The 24,138-nt window shown below is 49.0% G+C and overlaps 3 protein-coding genes across 3 annotated transcripts; all 3 read left to right on the top strand.

Annotated features, from left to right (window-relative positions):
* The first annotated feature begins 2,783 nt into the window (after nucleotides 1-2,783).
* Nucleotides 2,784-7,317, top strand: LOC119274351 (MLO-like protein 9). The gene is made up of 15 exons (XM_037555029.1): nucleotides 2,784-3,079; nucleotides 3,179-3,236; nucleotides 3,374-3,561; nucleotides 3,767-3,883; nucleotides 4,025-4,085; nucleotides 4,285-4,373; nucleotides 4,998-5,072; nucleotides 5,140-5,228; nucleotides 5,308-5,357; nucleotides 5,495-5,535; nucleotides 5,609-5,782; nucleotides 6,127-6,162; nucleotides 6,250-6,317; nucleotides 6,397-6,457; nucleotides 6,601-7,317. Exons 1-15 carry the CDS (start codon nucleotides 2,948-2,950, stop codon nucleotides 7,042-7,044), a joined length of 1,683 nt encoding a protein of 560 aa, XP_037410926.1. The 5' UTR covers nucleotides 2,784-2,947; the 3' UTR covers nucleotides 7,045-7,317.
* Nucleotides 7,318-15,360: 8,043 nt separating this feature from the next.
* On the top strand, nucleotides 15,361-21,508 carry LOC119274342 (putative pentatricopeptide repeat-containing protein At3g25060, mitochondrial). Its single transcript, XM_037555018.1, has 2 exons — nucleotides 15,361-17,238; nucleotides 21,042-21,508. Exons 1-2 carry the CDS (start codon nucleotides 15,379-15,381, stop codon nucleotides 21,234-21,236), a joined length of 2,055 nt encoding a protein of 684 aa, XP_037410915.1. The 5' UTR covers nucleotides 15,361-15,378; the 3' UTR covers nucleotides 21,237-21,508.
* A 1,172-nt stretch (nucleotides 21,509-22,680) lies between these two features.
* LOC119274335 (probable E3 ubiquitin-protein ligase ATL44) lies at nucleotides 22,681-23,765 on the top strand. Its single transcript, XM_037555006.1, has one exon. The coding sequence runs from the start codon at nucleotides 22,875-22,877 to the stop codon at nucleotides 23,622-23,624; it is 750 nt and encodes a 249-aa protein (XP_037410903.1). The 5' UTR covers nucleotides 22,681-22,874; the 3' UTR covers nucleotides 23,625-23,765.
* Nucleotides 23,766-24,138: the final 373 nt, after the last annotated feature.

Genomic DNA, 24,138 nt, shown 5'->3' with positions numbered 1-24,138 from the left:
AACATGTTTTTGACTCCTCCACCAGGCCCCACACAGGATACACAGCATGACCAGGGAGAGTCTGAGATTCCTCCTCGTAACATTAGGGCACCCAACAGGTTGGGATGGACGCTAGATCCGCCTCCCCGCCAGGTCAGACGTCGTCACTGACGCTTCTATCTATCAGTAGAGACATTACCATCTATTTTTGTATGAGACTTATGTCTATTCTATGTATGAGACAACTGACTATGTACTCATGTATGAGACATATGCCTACTCTATTTTAGTACTCTGTTATCCGAACTACAACATCATATTTAGATAGAACACAATGCTCGTACAACAAGACAGTACAAACAACTAGATAGAACTACATCTAAATTAAACAACTAGATAGAACATACAACATAAAAACTACATGAAGTCATCATCGTCATCCTCCATCGATGCAGAGCTCTTGCCCTTCGACGATGAAGAACTCTTGCCCTTCGACGATGATGAACTCTTGCCCTTCGATGATGCAGAACTCTTGCCCTTCGACGATGAAGAACTCTTGCCCTTTGACGATGTAGAACCCGGAAGCGGCGGCATGAAGATGTCATCTTCATCCTCACTGTCGACACTCCATAAATAAGTATATTTTGCTCCGAAATTTAGGTACCTACCACACTTTAGGTATCTTCCATGCAACCTCAGAAGTTCGATGCGTATCTCCTCAAAGGTCCTGGAAGGCCACCCACTCTGACTTAATGCGTGAGCCAGCTCATTCAGCAAGGTGTCACTACCGATGAGTTCTTCCCACGGAACTAATCTGTTGTCAACCCTGAAATCAGTGGCTAAACGCAACAGACATTCGGACATACGACTGTGAAAACTACGATTAAAAGGATATCCGGACATCTTGGCGAGACTACGAGACTACGCTAGAATGCTTACCAATGTTAGTGACGAGGGGGTTTTATAGGTTGAGAGCACAAAGGAAGGCGGGAACTCGGTAGCAGGAACATATGGCGAGAGATAATGGCGGGAACTAAAGAGCGGAAAAATATGGCGGGAACTAAAGAGCGGGAACATATGGCGGGAATTAGAGAGCGGGAAAATATGGCGGGAACGAGCAAAGCGGGGAAATATGGCGGGAACGAGCAAAACGGGAAACTATGGCGGGAGGTTGACAGCGGGAAAATTTGGCGGGAAATGGTGGCCCGTGATATACATGGGGATCGTACGGGGAAAAATGGTGGCATGCACCAGTCGGCCTGCGGCTGGCCAATTAGAGCCTGTCGGCCTACAGTGGGCCGATTAGTCCAATCGGCACACAGCTGGCCGACAGGAACTGGACTCATGGCCGACAGGCCATTCGGCCGCCAGCCAGCCGATAGGGGATCACTCGGCCTGCTGCGGGCTGACTAGGCCCAGTCGGCCTGCAGCGGGCCGACGGTGTATTATTTTTGAAAATTATTTTTTGGGCGTAATATTTATGCAAATTAATAATAAAAAATGTATTATTTAAAAAAAATTAGCCTCTCCTAAAGCGGCTCCCCCGACCATCTCCTCCATCGACGACCGTTGCCTCTCTGACTCATCCCCAACTCGGACATTGATTCCCGACCATCTCCTCCATCGACGATCGCTGCCTCTCTGTCTCTGACCTTGCCGGATTCCTACATGCAAGGGAGTTTGGATATGGGTTTTTGTGTGACAGTGAGCATTTGGATCAAGAATTCATGGAGGCTCTCGGCCATGTGATGTATACAATATTGATGACGCATGCTCTTAGTAAAATAGAGTTCATCTGAAGTTTTAGGGAAGGGGAAGAAGGGAGGATATTGTTTCCAGAGTGCACGGTGTAATTTGGAGTTTGTACGAAGGTAGTTCGTCAGTCCGTAAGAAACTGTTTTTATGTGTATGGTTTCACCTAAACATAAGCATACATCGGGCCGGGTTTGCAAAAGCTAGGCCTAAAGCCCAAAAGTAGCTATTTTTTCAAGCCCGAGCCCGACCCAAAATGCAACCCGAAGCCCAAAAGCCCAACCCAAACACTGTATTTTAGCCTATATATATGCAAGCCCGGCCCAGAAATGAGGAAAATAGAAGCCCGAGCCCGACATAAATTCTATTCCAAGCTGTAAAATGAAGCTAAGCCTGGCCCAAAAGGCAAGCCCGACTTGTCCTTCGGGCCGGATCGCTGGACTAGTCCATGATCAGATTTAACCTTGTATTACTCCCTCTGTATTTTAGTGATCTAAACGCTTTTATATTCCTTTACAAAGGAAGTATATTTTTTAAAGCTAAAAAAACCTTCTATTATTATTTTCACTCGCACCAACCGTTTCACTTTCTTTCGACGACTGGGAGTTGTAAAAGGTCTAGGGGCAGGTACGCAAAAATAGTCAGAGCATGGTTAATAATACAACCAACGGTGAGCTATAAGAAGTTGCCATATCATCTACAACCAACCTCTTGACCAACATATACAATATTAAGTTTTAAACTTGTTTATCAATAGTTGGCTCACCTTACATTCTCACAAAGCGTCTTGGGTCTCGTGTTGCAGCTGACTATTAATCAAGACTCCGCTCCACTTCTCTCTCTTTTTCTCTCTTCTTCAACTAAACAAAGATATATTATTCTATTTCTTATAGCCTATTTATATCACTTATTGTACTTGCTCAGGGCCCCGCCAAATCCGTGTTATGCAGGACAGAGAGATACATGTGCCTGCCCTTTTCCTCTCTGGAAGCCCTCGCTTTCTGACCGAGGTCGTCGTTTGAACTTTGTCCCTTCGTTCAATAAAAAAGAAACGCAGCTTGTCTTGTGGCGAAGTTATATCAGAGCAGCGGCCGGTGCCCCGTCTGCTCCGTTCAGACCTCAGAGTAACACACTTCACTGTGAGGGTTTAGGTACAGCCATTAACGCAGCTGCAAGCACAGGCCCCGGAGCCGGAGGGCGGAGGAGCAGATCGGGCATGGGCGGCGGCGAAGGCGGGGAGGGGGCGCGGGCGCTGGACCAGACGCCGACGTGGGCCGTGGTCGCCGTCTGCGCCGTCATCGTCGCCGTCTCCATCCTCCTCGAGGGCATCCTCCACCACCTCGGCCAGGTACACCCCAAGCCCCCTTCCCTCCGTTTCCCGTCTCTCTGAACCCGCCTAACACATCCCCACTCACCATTCTTGGGCGCGGTGGTGCCTTGCCTGCAGTGGTTCAGCAAGAGGAAGAAGAAGGCGCTGTTCGACGCTCTGGAGAAGGTTAAATCCGGTACATTTTGCGACGCGCCCGTCCCCACCCCCAAAATTTTCGCCTGTTTCCTTCCGCGCGTAATCTGCAGCGCGTGCACCGATCGTCCGTGTGAAGAGGAAATTTGATGGGCGTTGATGCTTACTTGCCATGTGCAGAGCTCATGACTCTGGGCTTCATCTCGCTGCTGCTGACTGTCACGGCGAGGTACATATCGCGCATCTGCATCCCGGCGGGGGCCGCCGACACCATGCTGCCCTGCAAGCTCTCCAGGAGCTCGGAGCACGGAGAGGGCCACGGCCGACGGCACCTGTCTGAAGAGCCGGCCTACTTCTCATGCCCCAAAGTGAGTTGACTACTGTCAACTGCGTGGTTTACATTGTGCTGTAGCAAGGTGTGTCACATTGATTTGGGTACCAGTGATTGGGGGTCAGGGTATCGAGATTGATATTTTATTGTATTTTATTTCATCTGTTCCTATTATCTTCAGAAATGGTCTGGTCATTCCAAAATTGTTTGTTTTTATTCTCGGAATCCCAATGCCATTTCAGGGTATGGTGTCACTCGTTTCAACCGATGGGCTACACCAGCTACATATCTTCGTGTTCTTCCTGGCCGTCTTCCATGTAACGTTCAGTGCTATTACAATGTCCCTGGGCAGAGCAAAGGTAAGGTCTATTCCTCGGGCAACGTACAAGTGCCTGTTCTGAATTTCCAAAAGTTTTTAACAAGGATTTCAAATATCGAGACGAGGGAGTACTACTTAGTGTACGTACAAGCTTGAAATAACTCTGAAATTTTCTGCGCAGACGCGGATATGGAAGGAGTGGGAAAAGGATACTTCCTCCATCACCTATGAATTTTCAGCCGGTAGTGTCTCAATTGATTAGATATTGGTTCATATGCTTTAACTGAATGTGTAAGCAGCGTAACATGCAATATTCAGTTTGTCTCTTGTTATGCTAGAAGTAGAATCAAGCGGATACCTTCTTAATCAGCTTATTTGCAATCTCTTGTTAGGCATTTTTTTTAAACTGCTGGTACCCATTGGTCATATTTTACTTTTCAGATCCATCGAAATTCCGGCTCACTCACCAGACTTCTTTTGTGAGGCAGCACGCAAGCTGTTGGAGCAAAAGCACGATTATGCTCTATGTCGTAAGTTCTCTCATGGCTCCTCCCAACGACGGTTATGAAGTAGCATACCATATCAAATTTTCAGAGTAAATTGCACATTTAAGTTCCCAGATTAATAAACGACGTCAAGCATAATTATTCCTTACTATCTATTCCCTCCGTCCCAGAATAAGTGTCGCTGATTTAATATAAAGTTATTACTAAATCAGCGACACTTATTCTGGGACGGAGGGAGTATATTTCTACTGGATATCAAATATCAGTTAGGGCTTATCATTCTACATTTCTACTGAATATCAAATATCAATTAGTACTTCTTGCAGATAACTAAATTAGTATTTACCATTCTACATTTCTCCTGAATATTAAATATCGAAGGCTTATACTGAATTTTTCCAACCGGGGGAACTCCAGTTCCAAAATCTTTATACTCATTGCTGAGCTATTCCGAGTAGAAACTACTGAACAGAAACCCTATGGTTTTCCAAGATCATATAGCGTTTTTTTATAATAGAACCATAGGCTACATCAAACAGGTGTTAAACTGTTCTAAATAAAGTTTAAAGCATCGTCGTGATTTTTTCCTGCATAATGTATCTAGAAATGCTTTAGCTCAGGAGCTTCTTATGCTTTAACTTTATACAGGTGAGCTTCTTTAGGCAGTTTTTCAGATCTGTTCGGAGGACAGACTACCTGACTTTGCGGCACGGATTCATTGCTGTGAGTAGCTTCATATTTCCAGTAATTTTCTGTTTTTAGTTTACACTGATGATTTATTTCTGTATAGGCTCATTTATCCCCAGGGACTAGGTTCAACTTCCAAAAGTACATCAAGAGATCTTTGCAGGATGATTTCAAGACAGTTGTTGGCATTAGGTAAGGAAGCCTATGAATCATCCTTGTTTTATCCTCCTAATAAATTAATGACTCATTTGTATCATCATTGTTTTACTAGTCCACCTCTATGGGCTTCTGCTCTGGCTGTCATGCTCTTCAATGTTCATGGTGAGTTACAATCCTATATTTCCTTTGTTGGATTTCCTGTGCAATTTAGCACGATATAATTTCCAGTACACAAGGATCTGTGGGGAGCTTTCTGTGAAAATATGTTATTTTTTAAATTCGGAATATTCATTCTTCAGGATGGCATAACTTGTTCTGGTTCTCCACAATTCCCCTTATAGTAAGTTCTTACTAACTGTAGCATGTTTTATATTCATGTTGCTGAGTTCCTAACCATGCTTTTGGATATCTAGGTGATTTTAGCTGTTGGAACAAAGCTGCAGGCTATTATTGCAAGGATGGCTGTTGAAATTACAGAAAAACACACAGTTATTCAAGGAATGCCAGTGGTGAAACTCAGTGATGAACATTTCTGGTTCGGAAAGCCTCATATGGTTCTTCACCTTATCCATTTTGCATTATTCCAGGTCAGTTAACGGACTAGAAAGGACCCTTATCGACCAGACTGAATTATTTTGAGAAGACAGATCTGCATTTAGACCTGAATTGGGCCCATTAGTCATGTAGTAATGGTTCCCCTGCTGAATAGTTTCTTGTCTTTTTTTTGCGAATCGAATAGTTTCTTGTCAACTGTGGTAAAATGAACTTGAACTCACATGGTTGCCAGGGAAAGAAAACAGTTGTAACTAGAGCATACTTGTTTCATTGTCATATATAATGATTCAATCCCTAGCCTTCCGCATGTACTTTGGGATCGAATTTGAAAGACAACTCTGTCAAAACTTCTAATAGCTGTTCCTCGTTCTTGCAGAATGCATTTGAGATTACTTATTTCTTTTGGATTTGGGTAAGACTACTATTGACATTTGGAATCATTTTTTATGGTACTACTCTGTCAGTACTCTTTTGATTATAACTGTTAACTCTCGTGCAGTATGAATTCGGCTTGAGGTCCTGTTTCCATGACAACTTTGAGTTTATCATTGCAAGGATCTGCCTTGGGTGAGTATCAATACTGTATCTTCAAACTGATTTATTCCTCAATCATACTAACAGTGTCTGCTCCTACTCATATGTGTAGGGGTGTCGTCCAATTTGTGTGCAGCTATATCACGCTTCCGCTCCATGCCCTTGTATCTCAGGTATCTATACAGTATAGACACTGCTCACCAATGTTCAGTAACTATCCAACTTCAGTTTGTACTGACACTTACTTCAATAATCAAACTGTGAAAGCAATTTATCTGTAAATGTGACGACTAACGGAGAAACTATTGTTCTCCAGATGGGATCTTCGATGAAGCGAACCATCTTCGACGAGCAGACGTCGAAGGCCCTGAAGAAGTGGCACAAGACGGTGAAGAAGAAGCAGCAGCAGCAACAGCAGCAGAAGGGATCATCGCATGCCTCCTCAGAGACGCCAACCACGGACACGCCCGAGGCAGGCCGGCTTAGCCAGTGCCAGTTCGTCGCCGAGGCGGCGCCGGTGGCGAACCGGCACCTCCACCGCTACAAGACCATAGCGCACGTCGGCGCCACCAGGGCGCTCTCTGACTCGGACTGCTCAGACACCGATGCCGAGGCGCAGACGAGGTACCTGATCCCGCCCACGAAGCAGAGGAGCCTGGACTCAGAGGTCCGTGTGGACGTGGACGCCGCGACGCCGGATCACCGTGATAGTTTCTCCTTTCAGAGGCCGCCGCCTGCTCAGAATACGATGGAGAAATGACCAAACGGGCGTAGGTCGTGCTTAGTATACTAATCAGTACTACTGACTTGTGTTAGATTAGAGGATGGGCAGACCGTCGAGGTGGGTAGGCAACTTTACCGTGCCATTTGGGGTGCATGAGAAGTCACAGGAATGTCGCTCGAGTTTTAGGGTAAACAGTTTAATTCCACGTCGCGGATAGAGAATCCTTGTGGTGCATTGCGTGATGGATGATCTTACTTTTCCTAAGGTTAATGATGAATTGTGGTGAGAGTGCCGTGATGTTTCGCCCAAGCACCCTCACAACGTGTTCATGTGTTCATCCTAGCTGAATCCACGTCCCTGTCTGTTGCCCGTGCCTGCAAACTTGCCTAGTGTTAGAGAAACTTAAACAGCTCCCCTAAGAATTAAGGGATGACCGTATAATTTAGAAAGTTCTCGTAAAAGTAGTTTTTTTTTGTTAGAAATAGGGGAGCTGCTGGAGTTGCTCTTAGGTTGCCCTTTCTCGAAGGAAGTGAGGGTCCACTGTGCTCGTGGAATAGAGTTATACTCTCGTCCTGAAATGAGCCACCTTAGTTGATGCCAAACCTATAAAATTTGGGCCTTATGGAGAAGGGAAATCATGAAAGCTCAACAACCTCCTTGCCTATGTGATGTGGGGAGCTTTGAAGGCCAATGGACAAGCCATAAATTAAATTCACAATGCGCATTACGAGTTAAAAAAATGCATTTTCAAACCCTTTCACATGCTAATCCAATCCCATGGTAACTAGCCTTCAAGTCTGTCTTAGAGAACCAAGAAGTTCATCCAAGAGTTCAACAATAATCAGCAAAGGACATTCTCCCCTTCATTGTCAAAGCATCAAAGAAGTTGGCCGATCTATGCTCGACACATGGGATTGCCTGCTCTTCACGAATTGGATGAGGGAAAAGGGTCAAAGAAGCAAAAAGATAGGTAGAGAATCTTAATCGACAAAGCACAAATCCAACAACAAACACCAAGTATGCGCAAGCGTTTGAAACCGAACTCGACGCTCTTGCGACTGTTTTCCACACCGCACAGTCGATCTGGATTCTCGCAAACACAAGGGAAAACAAGAACAAGGTGAAAGGTTCTTCCCTACAAAAGTAGAGGTCTCGTAGCGGCTCCACAAAGGGAGGACTCAGATAAATCTACATGAGAGGTGGGATTGGTCATCTCCATGAGGAGGCATCTCCATAAGGGAGGAGGTGTAAGCTAAGCTCTTGAGCTCTTAGTCTATTGTTAGCTAACCCTAGAAAATGGGAGGGTGAGGGGTTACTTATATATAGCCTCCACCACGAAGGAGGGAGTTGGTGGCCTTAGAGAGCAATATATGGGCCTTTGGCCCGTTTTCTGACCGCAAGCAAACCAGACCCTAGGGTCTCCAAAACCTTCATGGAATACCTGAAGGTGAAGTCTGGATGCTCAAGGTTTAACTCTGGGACGTTGAGAACCTTTCTGGGTAGGTCGGAGGGGAGCCCGGATGCTCTGGTTCTGGTTCTGGGGCTGGACCATGCTTGTTCCTTCTTTGGAACTTCACTTCTTCCGCACTGTCAAGCTTCTCTGTTACATGGTGTAGCGGTTCCCTTATGCATGTCCTCCTTGGCTCGCCACACTCTTTGCTCAAACCTAAATGCGCACAAGGTAGGAGTGCCAAGTAGTATACCATTCTCGAGAATAGTAGGTAGACACACACAAGGGAGACGAATCACTGTTGTAAGCCATGTGTGTGTGACAGTTGGCATGAAGCACTTTTTACAAGGTACGACTCGACCTCAAATTTGAAATTTCATCACCATGGAGCATGACAAATTGACCTAGTTGGACTTGTCATGCACCTCCTAACACCTGATGTGGCCACTCTCCAATGTTGATTCTTCATCCATGATGCATATCGTGCTAACAATAAGAATGAAACAACACACAAATTAAAAGTGTAGCCAATTCATTGCCATTAACTAGGAATTCACATTAGTGGGATTTATTCAAGTTTGTTGTGCAAGATCTTGGCACTTGTAAATGTGAGGCTCAAACACTCCTATGGAGTTTGACAAGTAGAAGTTGGGACCTACGCTTGCACTAATAAAAGCAATCAGCGTGTGTGCATGAATGCATGATAGATAAACACATCATCCATCATGATGCGTCCTTTCTCTTGCATGTCACTCTTAGCACAAAGCACATTCATCAAGCATATGATGAATGCATGCCATATGTGGGGTGCATAGGTAGGCTCCATGCATATTGTGTAAGGAGAAAAAGGTCATGCTTCACATGTGATAAGTCTAGCCCTCGTCGGTTGGTCTCTTCTCTTCCTTCTCAAAGGCAACTAGGGAGGAGAAAAAAATCTACTGGCGACTCCTCGTCCCCGAGGGCCTTGTGCTCGCCAGTGGAGGAAGGGTCGCTAGAATCGTTTTCTGGCCATGTATAGCTGGAGTATAGGATTAGGCTTCATAGCTAGGGTTTTGGCCGTCTGTAGCGCCGCTCCAGCGGTGACGTTGATGGCACCGCCGAATAATTTGCCTACAGATCCCTCTTCGACGCTTTGTCTCCAATGGAGTTCGTCCATGGTTATGGAAGGAAGAAGTGTCGGGCGAGGTCAACGCGGATATGGCTTGCACCAGGTAGCAAGATCTTTGATGGCATCAGTGACGACAACTCCTACTTGGGGGCATTTGGCAGTGATGATTTCCCGTTTGCGTGGAATAAAGTATTGCCGACTCTGGCTGTGGATCGGGAGCGATAGCGATGTTGCACTATCAGCCCGCTCGAAAGGATGGGGACGGCTGGCTTCCCGGGGACCAACTTGTAATTTTCTTGTTTTGGGGGGTTGCCTTGTATTGTCGTTTGCTAGTTAATAGATCTGGGGGTCTCTTCGCAAAGAAAAAAGAGAGAAAGGCACGGGGCGTTCCCATTTTCAAAGATATAACCGTTATTGCAATCAAAACATCAGAAAGAGCATATATTTTTCAATAGATTTGATACAAAAAGAGGAAAAGTTGGACAACAACCATTACATGGCATGTGCAAAGCATGGGTATGGTAACAATCAAGCCTAGAGAAAAGAGCAAGACTTCATCATGTTTGATGCAACACAAAGAGCATTTCATCAATATTCATGGAAAGGTGGTCTTCACAAGACAAATATAACACCCTACCATGGTTGCAAGCAATCTTATAGAAAGAACAACTATTCAATATTATTTTTGCAACACAAGTAGCATTATACACTTGCTCAAAATATGCAAAGGTAGCGTGGAAATATCATCACAACTTATGAAAATGTCACAAACCAAGAACTTGTCATCCATGCCACTCTCAGAAATCAGATTGAACTTAATATGATAGGCATATGTGGCACAGAAAGATCTTAAAGATGTGATTTTGAAAATCTTAAGCATATCAATAGACAGAGATATATGACCATCAAGCATGACATGCCATTTTTTGCGATGATAAAATGACATATTGAATTAGCAAAATATATCCTATTAAGCATTCCATCACATATAATCGACTCCACATACTCATCATAGATAAGAATTTAAGCGTCACCTATGTAAGTTACGATTAGCACTATATAAATGGCAATGGGATCATCAATATCATGCAAGCAAATCCAAACTTGCTCATTGGCCTTGACGAAGGTTCTACTAGAGATGCTCTATGTAGAGGACGACCGTTGGATTAGGATATCTGAAGGAAATATGCCCTAGAGGCAATATTAAAGTTTTTATTTTATATTTCATTATTTATGATAAAGGTCTATTATTCATGCTAGAATTGTATTGATCAGGGACTAAAATACATGTGTGTATACATAAACAAATACCGTGTGCCTAGTAAGCCTCTACTAGACTAGCTTGTTGATCAAAGATGGTTAAGGTTTCCTAACCATAGACATGTGTTCTCGTTTGATAACATGATCACATCATTAGGAAAATGATGTGATGGACAAGACCCATCCGTTAGCTTAGCATATGATTGTTCAGTCTATTGCTATTGCTTTCTTAATGTCAAGTACATAATCCTTCGACTATGAGATCATGCAACTCCAGGATACCGGAGGAATACCTTGTGTGCTATCAAACGTCACAACGTAACTGGGAGATCATAAAGATGCTCTAAAGGTATCTCCGAAGGTGTCTGTTGAGTTGGCATGGATCGATATTATGATTGGTCACTCTCGGTATCGGAGAGGTATCTCTGGGCCCTCTTGGTAATACACATCACAAGAAGCTTGCAAGGAAAGTGACTAAGGAGTTAGTTACGAGATGATGTATTACGGAAAGAGTAAAGAGACTTGACGGTAATGAGATTGAACTAGGTATGAAGATACCAACGATCAAATCTCGGCAAGTAACATACCGATAGACAAAGGGAATTATATATGTTGTCATAAGGTTCGACCGATAAAGATCTTCGTAGAATATGTAGGAACCAATATGGGCATCCAGGTTTGGCTATTGGTTATTGATTGGAGAGGTGTCTCGGTCATGTCTACATAGTTCTCGAACCCGTAGGCTCCGCACGCTTAACGTTCGTTGATGATATAGTGTTATATGAGTTATATGATTTGGTGACCGAATGTTGTTTGTAGTCCCGGACCAGATCACGGACATGAAGAGGAGCTCCGGAATGGTCCGGAGGTAAAGATTGATATATAGGACGATGCTATTTGGACACGAGAATAGTTTTGGAAGGTACCAGGTAGTCATCGGATCACCGAAATGGGTTCCGGGAAGCCCCGGGAGGCTATATGGTAATGGGCCAAAGAGGGATCACACCAGGTCACCAGCCCACAAGGGGCTGGTGCGCCCCTCTCCCTGGCCACGGGCCCTAGGGGAAGGAAAGGGGGAGGGTTGGCCCCTCCTACCTTTCCCTCCTCATGAGAGAAAGGAAGGGGGGGCACCACCTCCCCCTGTCTTCCTCCCGCGCACAAACAAGGAAGGGGACGGCTAGGGCAGGAACCCAAGGAGGATTCGGCCTCCTTGGGAGGTCCTCCTGGCTGCCTCCCCTCTCCCCCACCTATATATATGAGGGAGGGGGCACCACACAACGACACGACAATCTCTTAGTCGTGTGCGGCGTCCCTCTCCATAGTTTCGTCCCTCAGTCATATTTTTGTAGTGCTTAGGTGAAGCCCTGCGGAGATAGCATCACCACCACCGTCATCACGTCGTCGTGCTGCCGGAACTCATCCACTACTTCGACCATCTTGCTGGATCAAGAAAGCGAGGACGTCACCGAGCTGAACGTGTGCTGAACGCGGAGGTGTCGTACGTTCGGTACTTGGTTGGTTGGATCGCGAAGAAGTTCGACTACATCAACCGTGTTAATAAACGCTTCCCTTACGGTCTATGAGGGTATGTAGGTACACTCTCCCCTCTCGTTGCAATGCATCTTCATGGATAGATCTTGCGTGTGCGTAGATTTTTTTGTTTTCCATGCTACATTTCCCAACAATATCATGAGCTGAAGGACCACCCCTCGTCTGCCTAGCGGCTCAGGGGGAGAAAGAATCGTAGCTGTCGCAACTCCTCACCCTCCCCTCCTAGTCCTGCCATCGCCGGAGGGGACTCTCTCGCAAAGGTCGAGCTTGCCCCGAGGAAGGTGGCCGCGAGGCACCTGGGTTACCCTATGGTGGCGCGGGTGTGGGGGCGCTCGGCGCAGTGGAGGAGCTATGGACGGCGGCGGCCACCACTGCGGCTTCGGCTAAGAACGACACTCCAGAGGGCTTGGCGCTGCGGGCGCTCGGCGCCGATGTTGCCTGGGCGGTCCCCAGATCAGCGGCTTGGATCTGGGGATCCTTTCCTGATCTATGGCCCTCGGTTGGGCATCTAGGTTGGGTCTCAGCCAGTCTGGCGATGCATCGGCGGCGGTGGTCGGCCAGGAGGCGATGGCAGATCTGTCGTCAGATCTATCCGATGGCGAGTTTGGAGCGGCAAGACTACCCGTGAAAGTCTGAGCCTCGACTACGATCATGACGGGCGATGGTGGCGTTACCTTATCGAAGGTGATACGCCTCCAATGTATCTATAATTTATAAAGTATTCATGCTGTTATATTATCATTTTTGGATATTTTACAATCATTTTGTAGCAACTTTATATCATTTTTGGGACTAACCTATTGACCCAGTGCCTAGTACCAGTTGCTGTTTTTTGCTTGTTTTTTACATCGTAGGAAATCAATATCAAACAGAGTCCAAACACCGTGAAACCTTTTGATGTTTTTTATGGATCAGAACACTTCTAATGGGCCAGAGCAGCACCTGGGGGGTGCCCCGAGGGGGGCACAACCCACAAGGGCGCGCCTGGGGGCCCAGGTGTGCCCAGGTGGGTTGTTCCCACCTCGGTGGCCTCCCACACCCCCTCTTTACCCTATAAATTCCCAAATATTCTGAAAACCCTTGGGGTTAACCTAGATCAGAAGTTTCGTCGCCGCAGGTCTCTGTAGCCAACGAAAACCAATCGAGACCCTGTTCCGGCACTCCGCCTGAGGGGGGAATCATCACCGGTGGTCATCTTCATCATCCCGACGGCCACCATGATGAGGAGGGAGTAGTCCACCCTCGGGGCTGAGGGTTCGTACCAGCAGCTATGTGTTTAATCTTTTTATCTCGTGTTCTTGAGATGTCACGATCTTGACATATCGCAGGCTTTGTTAGTATAGTTGGATCATATGATGTTTTCCCCTCTCTATCTTGTTGTGAGGAGTTGAGTTTTCCCTTTGAGATTTCGTTTTATCAGATAAAATACTTTTATGGATTTGAGAGCACTTGATATATGTCTTGCATATGAATACTCGTGGTGACAATGGGGTATCGTATTGATTCACTTGATATATGTTTTAGCACTCAGCTCGTGAATTCCTGAGATGACATTGGGGTAATCTATGCATAGGGATTGATGCACGTTCTTGTCTTTGTTTCTCCGGTAGAAATCTCGGGGCACTCTTTGAGGTTCTTTGTGTTCGATTGAGTATTATGAATCTGAAATTATTTGGTGTTATTTTAGTACGAACTCTTGGATAGATCGATCAGAAAGAATAGTTTTGAGGTGGTTTCGTACCCTACAAACGATTTCTTCTTATGTTCTCCGCCAGATAGGAACTCTGGAGTGGTTCTTCATCGCACTTTGATGGATGGTTATATGATCCAATTATGTTAGTATTGTTGAGAGATTGCACTAGCGAAAGTACGGACCCCAGACCTCATTTTCAAGCATTGCAATACCGTTTGTGCTCCCTTTTATCAATTGCTACCTTGCTATTTTTATTGTTCTTATTATAAAAATCAATATCTACTATCCATATTACACTTTTATCACCATCTCTTCACTGAAATAGTGCACGCATACAAATTGTCATTGTATTAGGTGTGTTGGGGATATAAGAGATATCTTGTATTTGATTGCAGGGATGTTTGAGAGAGACCATCTTCATCCTACATCTCACACGGATTGATAAACCTTAGGCCATCCATTTGAGGGAAAATTGCTACTGTCCTACAAAACTCCGCGCTTGGAGGTCCAATACGAGTCTACAAGAATAAAATTGCGTAGTAGACATCAGAAGGCAACGTCATAGCAATTCACGTCGCTCCTTTCAGCCTATTCCGGGGGAAATCCTAGATCTGTATTCCTGGACCGGACGATGGCAACGTCCGGCGCCACGCTCCTTGCTGGAGGCATCATTTTGGAGCAGGTACCGACTCGAATGGACAGGTGGTGGAGCGGCATGGTTTCTACCGCGTCATCGACGGCGGGTCTCGGTGGTTGATGTGTGTTAATGGACGAGCGCATGATTTTGGAGCATTTTGGCGTCATGGTGGCGCCAACAACAGTTAGGCTTAGCAAGGTCGATGCGTCAGTACTTGCTGTGAAGATGGATCGGTGGAAGATGGTGGCAGCGGCCTCTGCAATGTGCGCAAGCGACGACCATTGAGAGTGTGCCGGACTGATGTGTGCCCTAGACACGGTAATGCGGTTTGGTTGGACCCTTCGGTTTTAAATGTTAGGCTTTGTTATAAAGTTTGGGTATGTGGCTCAGACAATCTGCATCTCTTTAACAAATTGATATGGATAGCGACAGATGTTGTTGAGATGTGGTTTCGGACTTATTAATATATTACTTTGTGATTGTAAAATTTTAATGAATAATTAATAAAATGACTGCCCGCATTGCCATTTATGCAGAGTCCGGGATCATCCTCCATCCGGAAGCAAAAAAAAGGATATCACGAGCAGCGCGGCAGACTAGTTTTTCCGTTCAGTTTCCCTGAAGCTGTTTTCCTCCGGTTGCCACACTTCTGTTCCAGATGCTAATCTTCGATGCACCCCTTCTCCTTGCTCGACGACCCGCGCCGTCTCCGCCGGCTCCTCTCGTCCTGCGCGGCGCTCCGGACACTCACCCGCCTCCACGCCCTCCTGATCGTCTCCTCCTCCGCCTCCTCCCACCACATTCTTTCCTCCTGCCTCGCCACCGCTTACGCCCGCGCCGGCGACCTCGCCGCCGCCGAGTCCACGCTCGCCACCGCGCCCACGTCGCCCTCCTCCATCGCCGCGTGGAACGCCCTCCTCGCGGCGCATTCCCGCGGGGCCTCCCCGGACGAGGCGCTGCGCGTCTTCCGCGCTCTCCCGGCCGCCGTGCGCCCCGACAGCACCACCTTCACGCTCGCGCTCTCCGCGTGCGCGCGCCTCGGGGACCTCGCCGCCGGGGAGGTCGTCAGGGACCGCGCGTCCAAGGCAGGGTACAGGAACGACATCTTCGTGTGCTCGTCGCTGCTAAACTTGTACGCAAAATGGGGCGCCATGGACGACGCCGTCAAGGTGCTCGACCGAATGCGGAAGAGGGACCGCGTCACCTGGAGCACCATGGTTACCGGATTCGTGAACGCGGGGCAGCCGGTTCAGGCGATCGAGATGTATATGAGGATGAGGGAGGACGGTCTGGAGGGAGACGAGGTGGTTATTGTCGGGGTTATGCAGGCTTGTGCAGCAACAGGGCATGTCCGGATGGGGGCCTCGGTTCATGGGTACTTGTTGCGGCATGCTACGCGGATGGACGTTGTCATCTCGACAAGCCTTGTGGACATGTATGCGAAGAATGGACTGTTTGATCAGGCGCGCCGGGTGTTTGAGCTGATGCCGCACAGGAATGATGTGTCGTGGAGCGCACTGATCTCACAGCTTGCTCAGTATGGGAATGCGGATGAGGCACTTGGCTTGTTCAGACAGATGCAGGTATCTGGTTTTCAGCCCAATTCAGGGCCAGTTGTTGGTGCACTATTAGCTTGTTCGGATCTTGGACTCTTGAAGCTAGGGAAGTCAATACATGGTTTCATCTTGAGGAGCCTCGAGCTCGATCGCATGGTAGGTACAGCAGTCATTGATATGTACTCAAAATGCGGCTCCCTCGCAAGCGCCCAAATGCTTTTCGATAAGGTTGTCTCGAGAGACTTGATTTCGTGGAATGTGATGATTGCATGCTTTGGTGCTCATGGACGAGGCCGTGATGCCCTCTCCTTGTTCCAGGAAATGAAGAAAAACAAAGAGAGACCTGATCACGCCACATTTGCTTCTCTTTTGTCGGCTCTCAGCCACTCCGGTCTCGTAGAAGAAGGGAAATTCTGGTTCGATTGCATGGTTAATGATTACGGAATTGAACCTGCCGAGAAACACTTGGTGTCTATAGTGGATCTCTTGGCTCGTTCTGGTCTGGTTGAAGAGGCCAATGACCTTCTGGCATCAATGCACACCAGACCAACCATCTCAATTTTGGTCGCTCTGCTTTCAGGCTGTCTGAATAACAAGAAGCTGGAACTTGGGGAGAGCACAGCAGAGAAGATCCTTGAACTGCAACCTGGGGATGTCGGCGTCCTTGCTTTGGTCTCAAATCTTTACGCCGCTGCCAAGAACTGGGACAAGGTCAGGGAAGTGCGCAAGCTAATGAAGGACCATGGCAGCAAGAAGGTGCCCGGGTGTAGCTCAATAGAGATACGCGGAGCACTGCATACATTCGTCATGGAAGATCAGAGCCATCCTCAGCATAGACAGATTCTGCGGATGATCTCCAAGCTCGACTCCGAGATGAGGAAGATAGGCTACGTCCCGAAGACGGAGTTTGTGTACCATGACCTCGAGGAAGGCGTCAAGGAGCAGCTTCTCAGCCGCCACAGCGAGAGGCTGGCCATCTGTTAGGAGCCCTCCTAACCGGCCAGCCCATCCGTGGACAGCATATGGGCTGGGCTGGGCTGTGCACACGTTGAATCGTTGCCAGCTATAAGTAAGTGGAGAGGAGGCAACGAGGAGGGTATCCAGTGGATCACGAACGGCGGCGGCGGCTTCCTTTCCTTCTTCTTTCTCTCGCTCTCCATTCCTGTACTCTAGCCAGAGCTTGTAATTCGCACTTGTATCTCGAATTCCCCTGTGCATGTAATAGATCGAGAGAGTATCTACCAGTACCCTAACATCTGGTATTCAGAGCCAGGCCACCACCCTTCCACTCCTCAATTTTCCCCAATTTTTTTCGTCCACACCCGATTCCTCCATTCCACCGGCGACGACGCCATGCCCGCTGTCAAACCATCAGAGTGGGATGCCATGTCTGCCAAGGAGCAGTTGTTGTGGTATCTGGAGAGGTTATGTGCTCAGGCAGACGAGATGAGCTCAGTGTTGGGTATTGCATCAGTGGGTGACCCTCCCGTGGTCACCTCGCTTGTCGATCCGGCGGCCTCAACCACGACGGACGCCTCACCTACGCCCGTCCCCGACGTCTCCGGCTCCACCACCAAGCCCCAGGAAGTGCTCGAGGTCATCCACGACGCGCCCCCTGCTTGCATCGTGATGGCGCACATCACCTGTTCGACGGATGGCTTGAACCAAGTTGTCGCCACCAACAGCGTCGACAAGGTCACCACCGTCTACCACGAGTCCGTCGTCGACCTCAGCGACAAGTTCGGCGCCCTCACCATTCCTGTGATGGGCAGCATCAACCCGCCGCTCCACGTCCAGGTTCCGTCACGGAAGTCCGTCGCCGACAGCACCCGCGGCGTCGTTGTTGCAGGACCGGACGAGTACACACTTGTGGCGGCCACTCCAGACGTCGCCCTCGAGCTTGCCGTCCTCTCAAGCGTCTCCTTCCCCACCAACAAGGTCCATGAGGTCCTTGTTGTCTCCCGCAGAGCGTCCCCTGTCTACATCGGCATGACGCCTTTCTCCTGTTCGACGAAATGCTCCAACCAAGTTGGTGCCACTTCGTTCCCATCTCCAGTCACGACGGCATCGCTACTCCCAGCAGCCACACATGAGCTCGTCGCCGACCTCGTTTATCCTGCTACCAAGACTGTCAATTCGATGCAGCCGTTCCGGAAGCATGACTTGGACATCTCGCCGCACCCAAGCCACCAAGGCCTGCTGCTACGGCCGATGCCATGGCCATCATTTGCAGTCAGTGTGCCATCAGAGGTCTGTCATTCTAGTGTTGCCCATTGGAACTTCTCGGTGACTACTTCTGTTTATGGCCTTCATACATGGACATTCAGGGCACATCCATTCCAGTTTGTCCAATTGCTTGATATGATTAGTAGCACCTTTCCTATGGAATCATGTCACGCTGGAGAACTTGTGGGCAATTACAATGTACAATGCATCCGGATAACCTCTATCGAGCCCTTGTGCTTATGGTCTTTGCAACAGAACAATGTTGGTTCATGTCACCGTAAGCACGCCAAGCTATTTTCTTACAGTAAACAGTGGCCTTCGGAACGCTGTACATGCAGTATTATTCTTGCTCTGGGAATGCATCATCCTGGTCTTGCTCCTATGGCTGTACATCAGTTTCGGCGTGCGAAGAAACACAGTGCTTGGAACACGACGAGCTTTTTTGGTTTTCAGTTAATATAGTGTGAGCCAGTGCTATCTTTTGATCTAGCTAACATCACTGAACAAGGGCAGCACACTTTCTTGGTTTCCGCTGAGCCAAGCAATTGTTGTGAGGCTGGATCAAAGAGAGTGAAATTCAACACTCTGTCTGTTTTCCCTAATTGCTCTAAACATTTCCAATGGAAAGTTGCATGGCCACTTAGTTCCAAGAGGAAAACATCTACTAGCAGGCCTTGTCTTATGCCATGGTCGTCATTTGCTTCCTCTCCTGAAGAAGTGATTCTGAAGCATACAGGGCTGCTACCGCAGGTTACATATGCGATGCAGTATTTATCTCATGATCTGAATTCTTGGAGAGCATCCTTGAGGCATTTGCCAAGTGCGCGACTGAAACCATGTACTTATGAGAAGTTGGCTTGTTGGATCCCCATGGCGCTGAGAGATATGCCAGTCCTGAGTCAGCCGATAATGCAATTTATGGGTGATCTGAACCTGGGTGTTGTGGTATGGCGTCTACTTATCTGTTCTATGGCTGCACATCTATTTCAGAACATGCAGGAAATGGGCGCTCTAAGCGCAGGATGTTCGAACAAATTTTTTCTTCAGTTCATGCAAATTGGGCCATATGAACTAGGCTGTGCTACTGTTATTTACTTGCTTGAGGACTATTTGAGACAAGTTAATCTTGAGCTACGAGGGGAATGGCCACTGCTAGTAAAAGCTAATTTCCGCGAGCTGTGTTCATTCAGGCAGTTTGATTCAGATTCTACATTATGCTTGTTCCCTTGGAATTCAGGGGGTTATTTGTTCAGAATAACCACAGGGTTTCTTACTTCTAGTAGCGGTTCACAATGGCATGTTATGTGTATCATTGCGGAGTCCAGCCAGCGCTTCTCTCAGATTGCAAAAAGTGATTGCTTGTTTCCAATTTGTCTGAAGGTGATGATGCGGTGCTTGGTTCTACTATCTTCTGCTGACATTGATTATGAGCTGCGGCATCGACCAGATCAAACAAAAGATCGTGGTGTGCTTGCGAAGTTCAGAATATTGCATATTTTTCTAGTTCCTTCAGTCAAGCTGCAACCATGGCCTTCCTGCAGATATACATTCACACATTTTGAGCGGCAGTTCTTTCCCCAATTACCTTTCCCTAGGACTGACAAAATGCCAGACACAAGGCGACACATGAACATTTCAATACAGTGGCAGCACCTGGACATTATGCTAGTTCTGGACCAGCACCTCGACATTCCGAATTCGCGGCTTGATGTTTCTAACAATTGTTGCTCTCTGTTGTGGCTCAGTTCAGATTATATGCTCAATTATGCTATGGATGTGATTGGATCTGACCAGGACATCTACCTGTTGGACATATCTTGGGATCCTGGAGGGATGGCATGGCCGTTGTTACCCGAATTGGCTCAGATAGTGGTCTTCGAAGGAGGAAAGTGTGTCATCATCTTAACTGCGGCCTACCTCGTCCATGCCACTACATTTCATTTCGGCTACTACATGGACTCCGATGGATTCAAGGTACAACAAGTTTTGTGGGATCAAGGTGGTGTGAGCCTTTCAAGTCTTATACATCCTCCGGGGGGGCCTACCTTGGCCACAACTACTGCTGCGACCTCGTCGAAATCCACCCCGGCTTCGGCTACCACCGTTGACTACGACCGCTTCTTCAAGCTCGTTCAAGTCCACCTCAACAATGGTTACTACTGCGACAACTACCATGGCGACTCCAACATGATTGATGATCTTCAAGCACCATGGGATCCTGGCGAGCTCTTCGGGACAGCGGCTTGGGGGCAAGCCGCATTTCAAGAAGGGGGGGATGTTAGGAGCCCTCCTAACCGGCCAGCCCATCCGTGGACAGCATATGGGCTGGGCTGGGCTGTGCACCCGTTGAATCGTTGCCAGCTATAAGTAAGTGGAGAGGAAGCAACGAGGAGGGTATCCAGTGGGTCACGAACGGTGGCGGCGGCTTCCTTTCCTTCTTCTTTCTCTCGCTCTCCATTCCTGTACTCTAGCCAGAGCTTGTAATTCGCACTTGTATCTCGAATTCCCCTGTGCATGTAATAGATCGAGAGAGTATGTACCAGTACCCTAACACCATCGCCTTTGGGCTGCTGAGCACGAGCCCAGGGACGAGGCTCGTGGTCATAAAGAACCTCAGGGTCTGCGGCGACTGTCATGACGCCATCAAGTACATGTCGAAGATCGCCGACAGGGAAATCGTGGTGCGAGACGCCAAACGCTTCCACCATTTCAAGGACGGAGCCTGCTCCTGTGGCGATTACTGGTGAATGGTGTCTCGCGACACAACCTGTCCGTTGTCCACCAGCTCCGTCTTTGCTTGGTCTCAAATCTGTATGCCGCTGCCATGAACTAGGACAAGGTCGTGCGGAAGCTAATGAAGCCTGGGTGTAGCTCGATAGAGATACGCGGAGTCTACTGACTGACGTGAACCAGCATATAGGTGAGTGCCAGTTCCAGTTGTCCTGTGCAACTGCAAACACAGTGATTATGAAACCGTGATGGGATGGTTACGTTTCAGAAATTTGAACGAAGGCTCTAGATCTTTTTCATGCTTCTCGGAGATTTGATACCATAGGGAGGACAAGCAGAATAACTGTGCAAACGTCTCTCATCAGTCATTGTCTGCTGAAATAAGTGTTACCCGAGTGCAGTACCACAAGTCCACACATGCACTGCGTCTGCGTCGTCACCCCTGTTGAAATCGTCGCCAGAGTCGTAGGCGACCGTACCTCTGAATACATGGCGCAGCGGTTGGTCGCCGAGGTCGTCGAGGTTTACGGCACCACGACTCTACCACCACCAACGCCAGTACCGATCGCGACGTCAACACCGGCCGTGCTCGGCGCGCCATCCCGAGCCTTCGACGCACCGTCGTCGGTCTACGCACCGGCCTCGCGATCGTTTCATTTTCCACCGCCCCGGACGGGAGGCGCGTCGCGTCGTGGTAGTGCCCCGTCGGCGAGCGTGGCCGTCGCCGTCCGAGCGGCCGCGGGCGTCTCTTGCCGTGGGGGCGGGGGAGGCGACTCGAAGCGTGGCGAAGTTTTGCTTTGCCTTGCCTTGCCTTGTCTTGCTTTTCTCCCGGGGCTCGTCTCGTGGACTCATCGTGATCGCCAGTAGTACGAATCTTGACGAGGGGAGGGGGTCCAGATAACGCTGGACGGACTTTCGTGGCGTTCGTTCGAGCTGCTAGTGGTTGAGGAACGCTTGCTTCTGAAGGAGTAGGAGTGGCGGGTCGGACGGACCTGCCCCATGTGGGAGCATGGCAATGCCGCTCGCTGTTCGAGACTGCTAGGCCATAGCTATAGCGCCTCAACTATTGGCAGTTGAGCATCCGCTGCTCATGATTGGGATCGTTTTTCCGCTTGATCGTGGAGCTGCTTTGGCCCTCTTCGTTGACTTGCCGGTGAGTGGAAACTGGCCGGCGTCTGCACGACGCGGAATGTCGCGTCCGACGACAGCGAAACTTCTTTCTTTAGAAGATCAATCAGGGATCGCCTCCCCGGTTCCATTTCATTGCAGAACGAACACGCATCATCCATCTACCCTACTCCATCCACAGCGAAGGCGTTTTCTTTTCTTATATAAAGCTCCGGAGGAAATGTCTCTGAATCTGCACCCAAAGTAAATCTTAATCTCTCCCAAAAATAAAATGCAAAATCTTAATCTCTAATTATCCTGGCGCGTCCACGTGGGCCTTTTGGGATTGTCCAGCTGGTCGACGATACCGGCCCCCAACCCGCGGGAAATCGCCACGGGAGCTTCGCTACGACGCTTACCCGCCCGCCATTAACAATCGCAACCTGCCAACACCACCCCCCCCCCTTTCGCTTCTCTCGCGTCTCGCCACAACTTTAATTTTGCGGAAAAGGCCCCCTCCAACTACCGGCGCTGGACGAACGTGGGCGATGCTCCGGCCATCGCCGTACCCGTCGCGGCGTCTCCTCCAGAGCGGCGACCCCAGCCGCATCCCGGGCATCCCCCCGGCCGATCCGCCCGCCGGCGTCAGCTCAGATGTCGTCGTCATCCTCGCCGCCCTGCTCTGCGCGCTCATCTGCGTAGTCGGCCTCGCCGCCGTCGCGCGGTGCGCGCGCTCCCGCCGCAACGCCAACGCCCACGCCAACCCCTCCTCGCCGTCCGGCAGCCCGGCCCACGCCCTGGCGGCCTTCGGCGGGGGCGGCGGCGGGCATAACCATGGTACCACAACTACTACGACGACAGGCGCGTCCGGGGGCAGCGTGACGACCACCAGCAAGGGGCTCAAGAAGAAGGCGCTCAAGGCGCTGCCGAAGCTGGCGTACGCGGACGCGGTGGCCGCGGCGGCGGCGGCGAGGGGCGCCGTGGCGGGGGGCGAGGAGGAGGAGGGGCAGGACGGGATCCTCGCGGAGTGCGCCATCTGCCTGACGGAGTTCGGCGAGCGGGAGGAGGTGCGCGTGATGCCGCAGTGCGGCCACGGGTTCCACGTCGACTGCGTCGACACCTGGCTGCGCTCCAACTCCTCCTGCCCGTCCTGCCGCCGCCCCATCGTCCTCGACGACCCCGCGCCGCCCAAGCGGTGCCGCAAGTGCGAGGAGACCATCCTGGAGGCCGTCATCGCCTCCTCGTCGTCGTCGGCCGGCGGCAGCCGCGGCGGCGGCCGTGGGGGATTCTTGCCGTAGTAGCAGTAGAAGAGCCGTCATGTCCCCTGGCGGGTGGGTCCAGGTCGGTGTGGGTAGTTGAGCTGCTCCTTTCTGCTGCTGGCCCACGCTGCAGTACTACCGCAGTGAAGTCTTTCTTCTCAAGAAATGGAAGGGAGAATAATTAGAGCTGTGATGTGAACGTGACTCTTTTCTGCAACCTTTTTCGCCCTGCACTTGCGCTGCTGCTCCAGTACGTATGGATGTGGGGAACATGACATCAGATTTGTAAAGAGCGTGCGTGGTCTCGTGTAAAAATATACTATTTGTACTGCAATAGCTTGCTCAAAAGAGGCAAAGAAAAAACATTTTACATGTGGATCCGGCAAGCTAGAAATATGCAGCTCGTGTCTGAAAATCTGTTTGGTGTGGGCGATTTGGGTGGAAGTTGTGGAGTAATGGCAGTTATGAAATACCCCCTCCGTAAATTAATATAAGAGCATTTAAACTAATACTTTTATAAAAGTGTTTAGATCACTAAAATAGTGATATAAAC

The sequence above is a fragment of the Triticum dicoccoides genome, chromosome 1A (assembly GCF_002162155.2).
Source record: "Triticum dicoccoides isolate Atlit2015 ecotype Zavitan chromosome 1A, WEW_v2.0, whole genome shotgun sequence".
NCBI classification, from domain to species: Eukaryota; Viridiplantae; Streptophyta; class Magnoliopsida; order Poales; family Poaceae; genus Triticum; species Triticum dicoccoides.
This window is presented reverse-complemented; position numbering and strand designations above follow the sequence as displayed.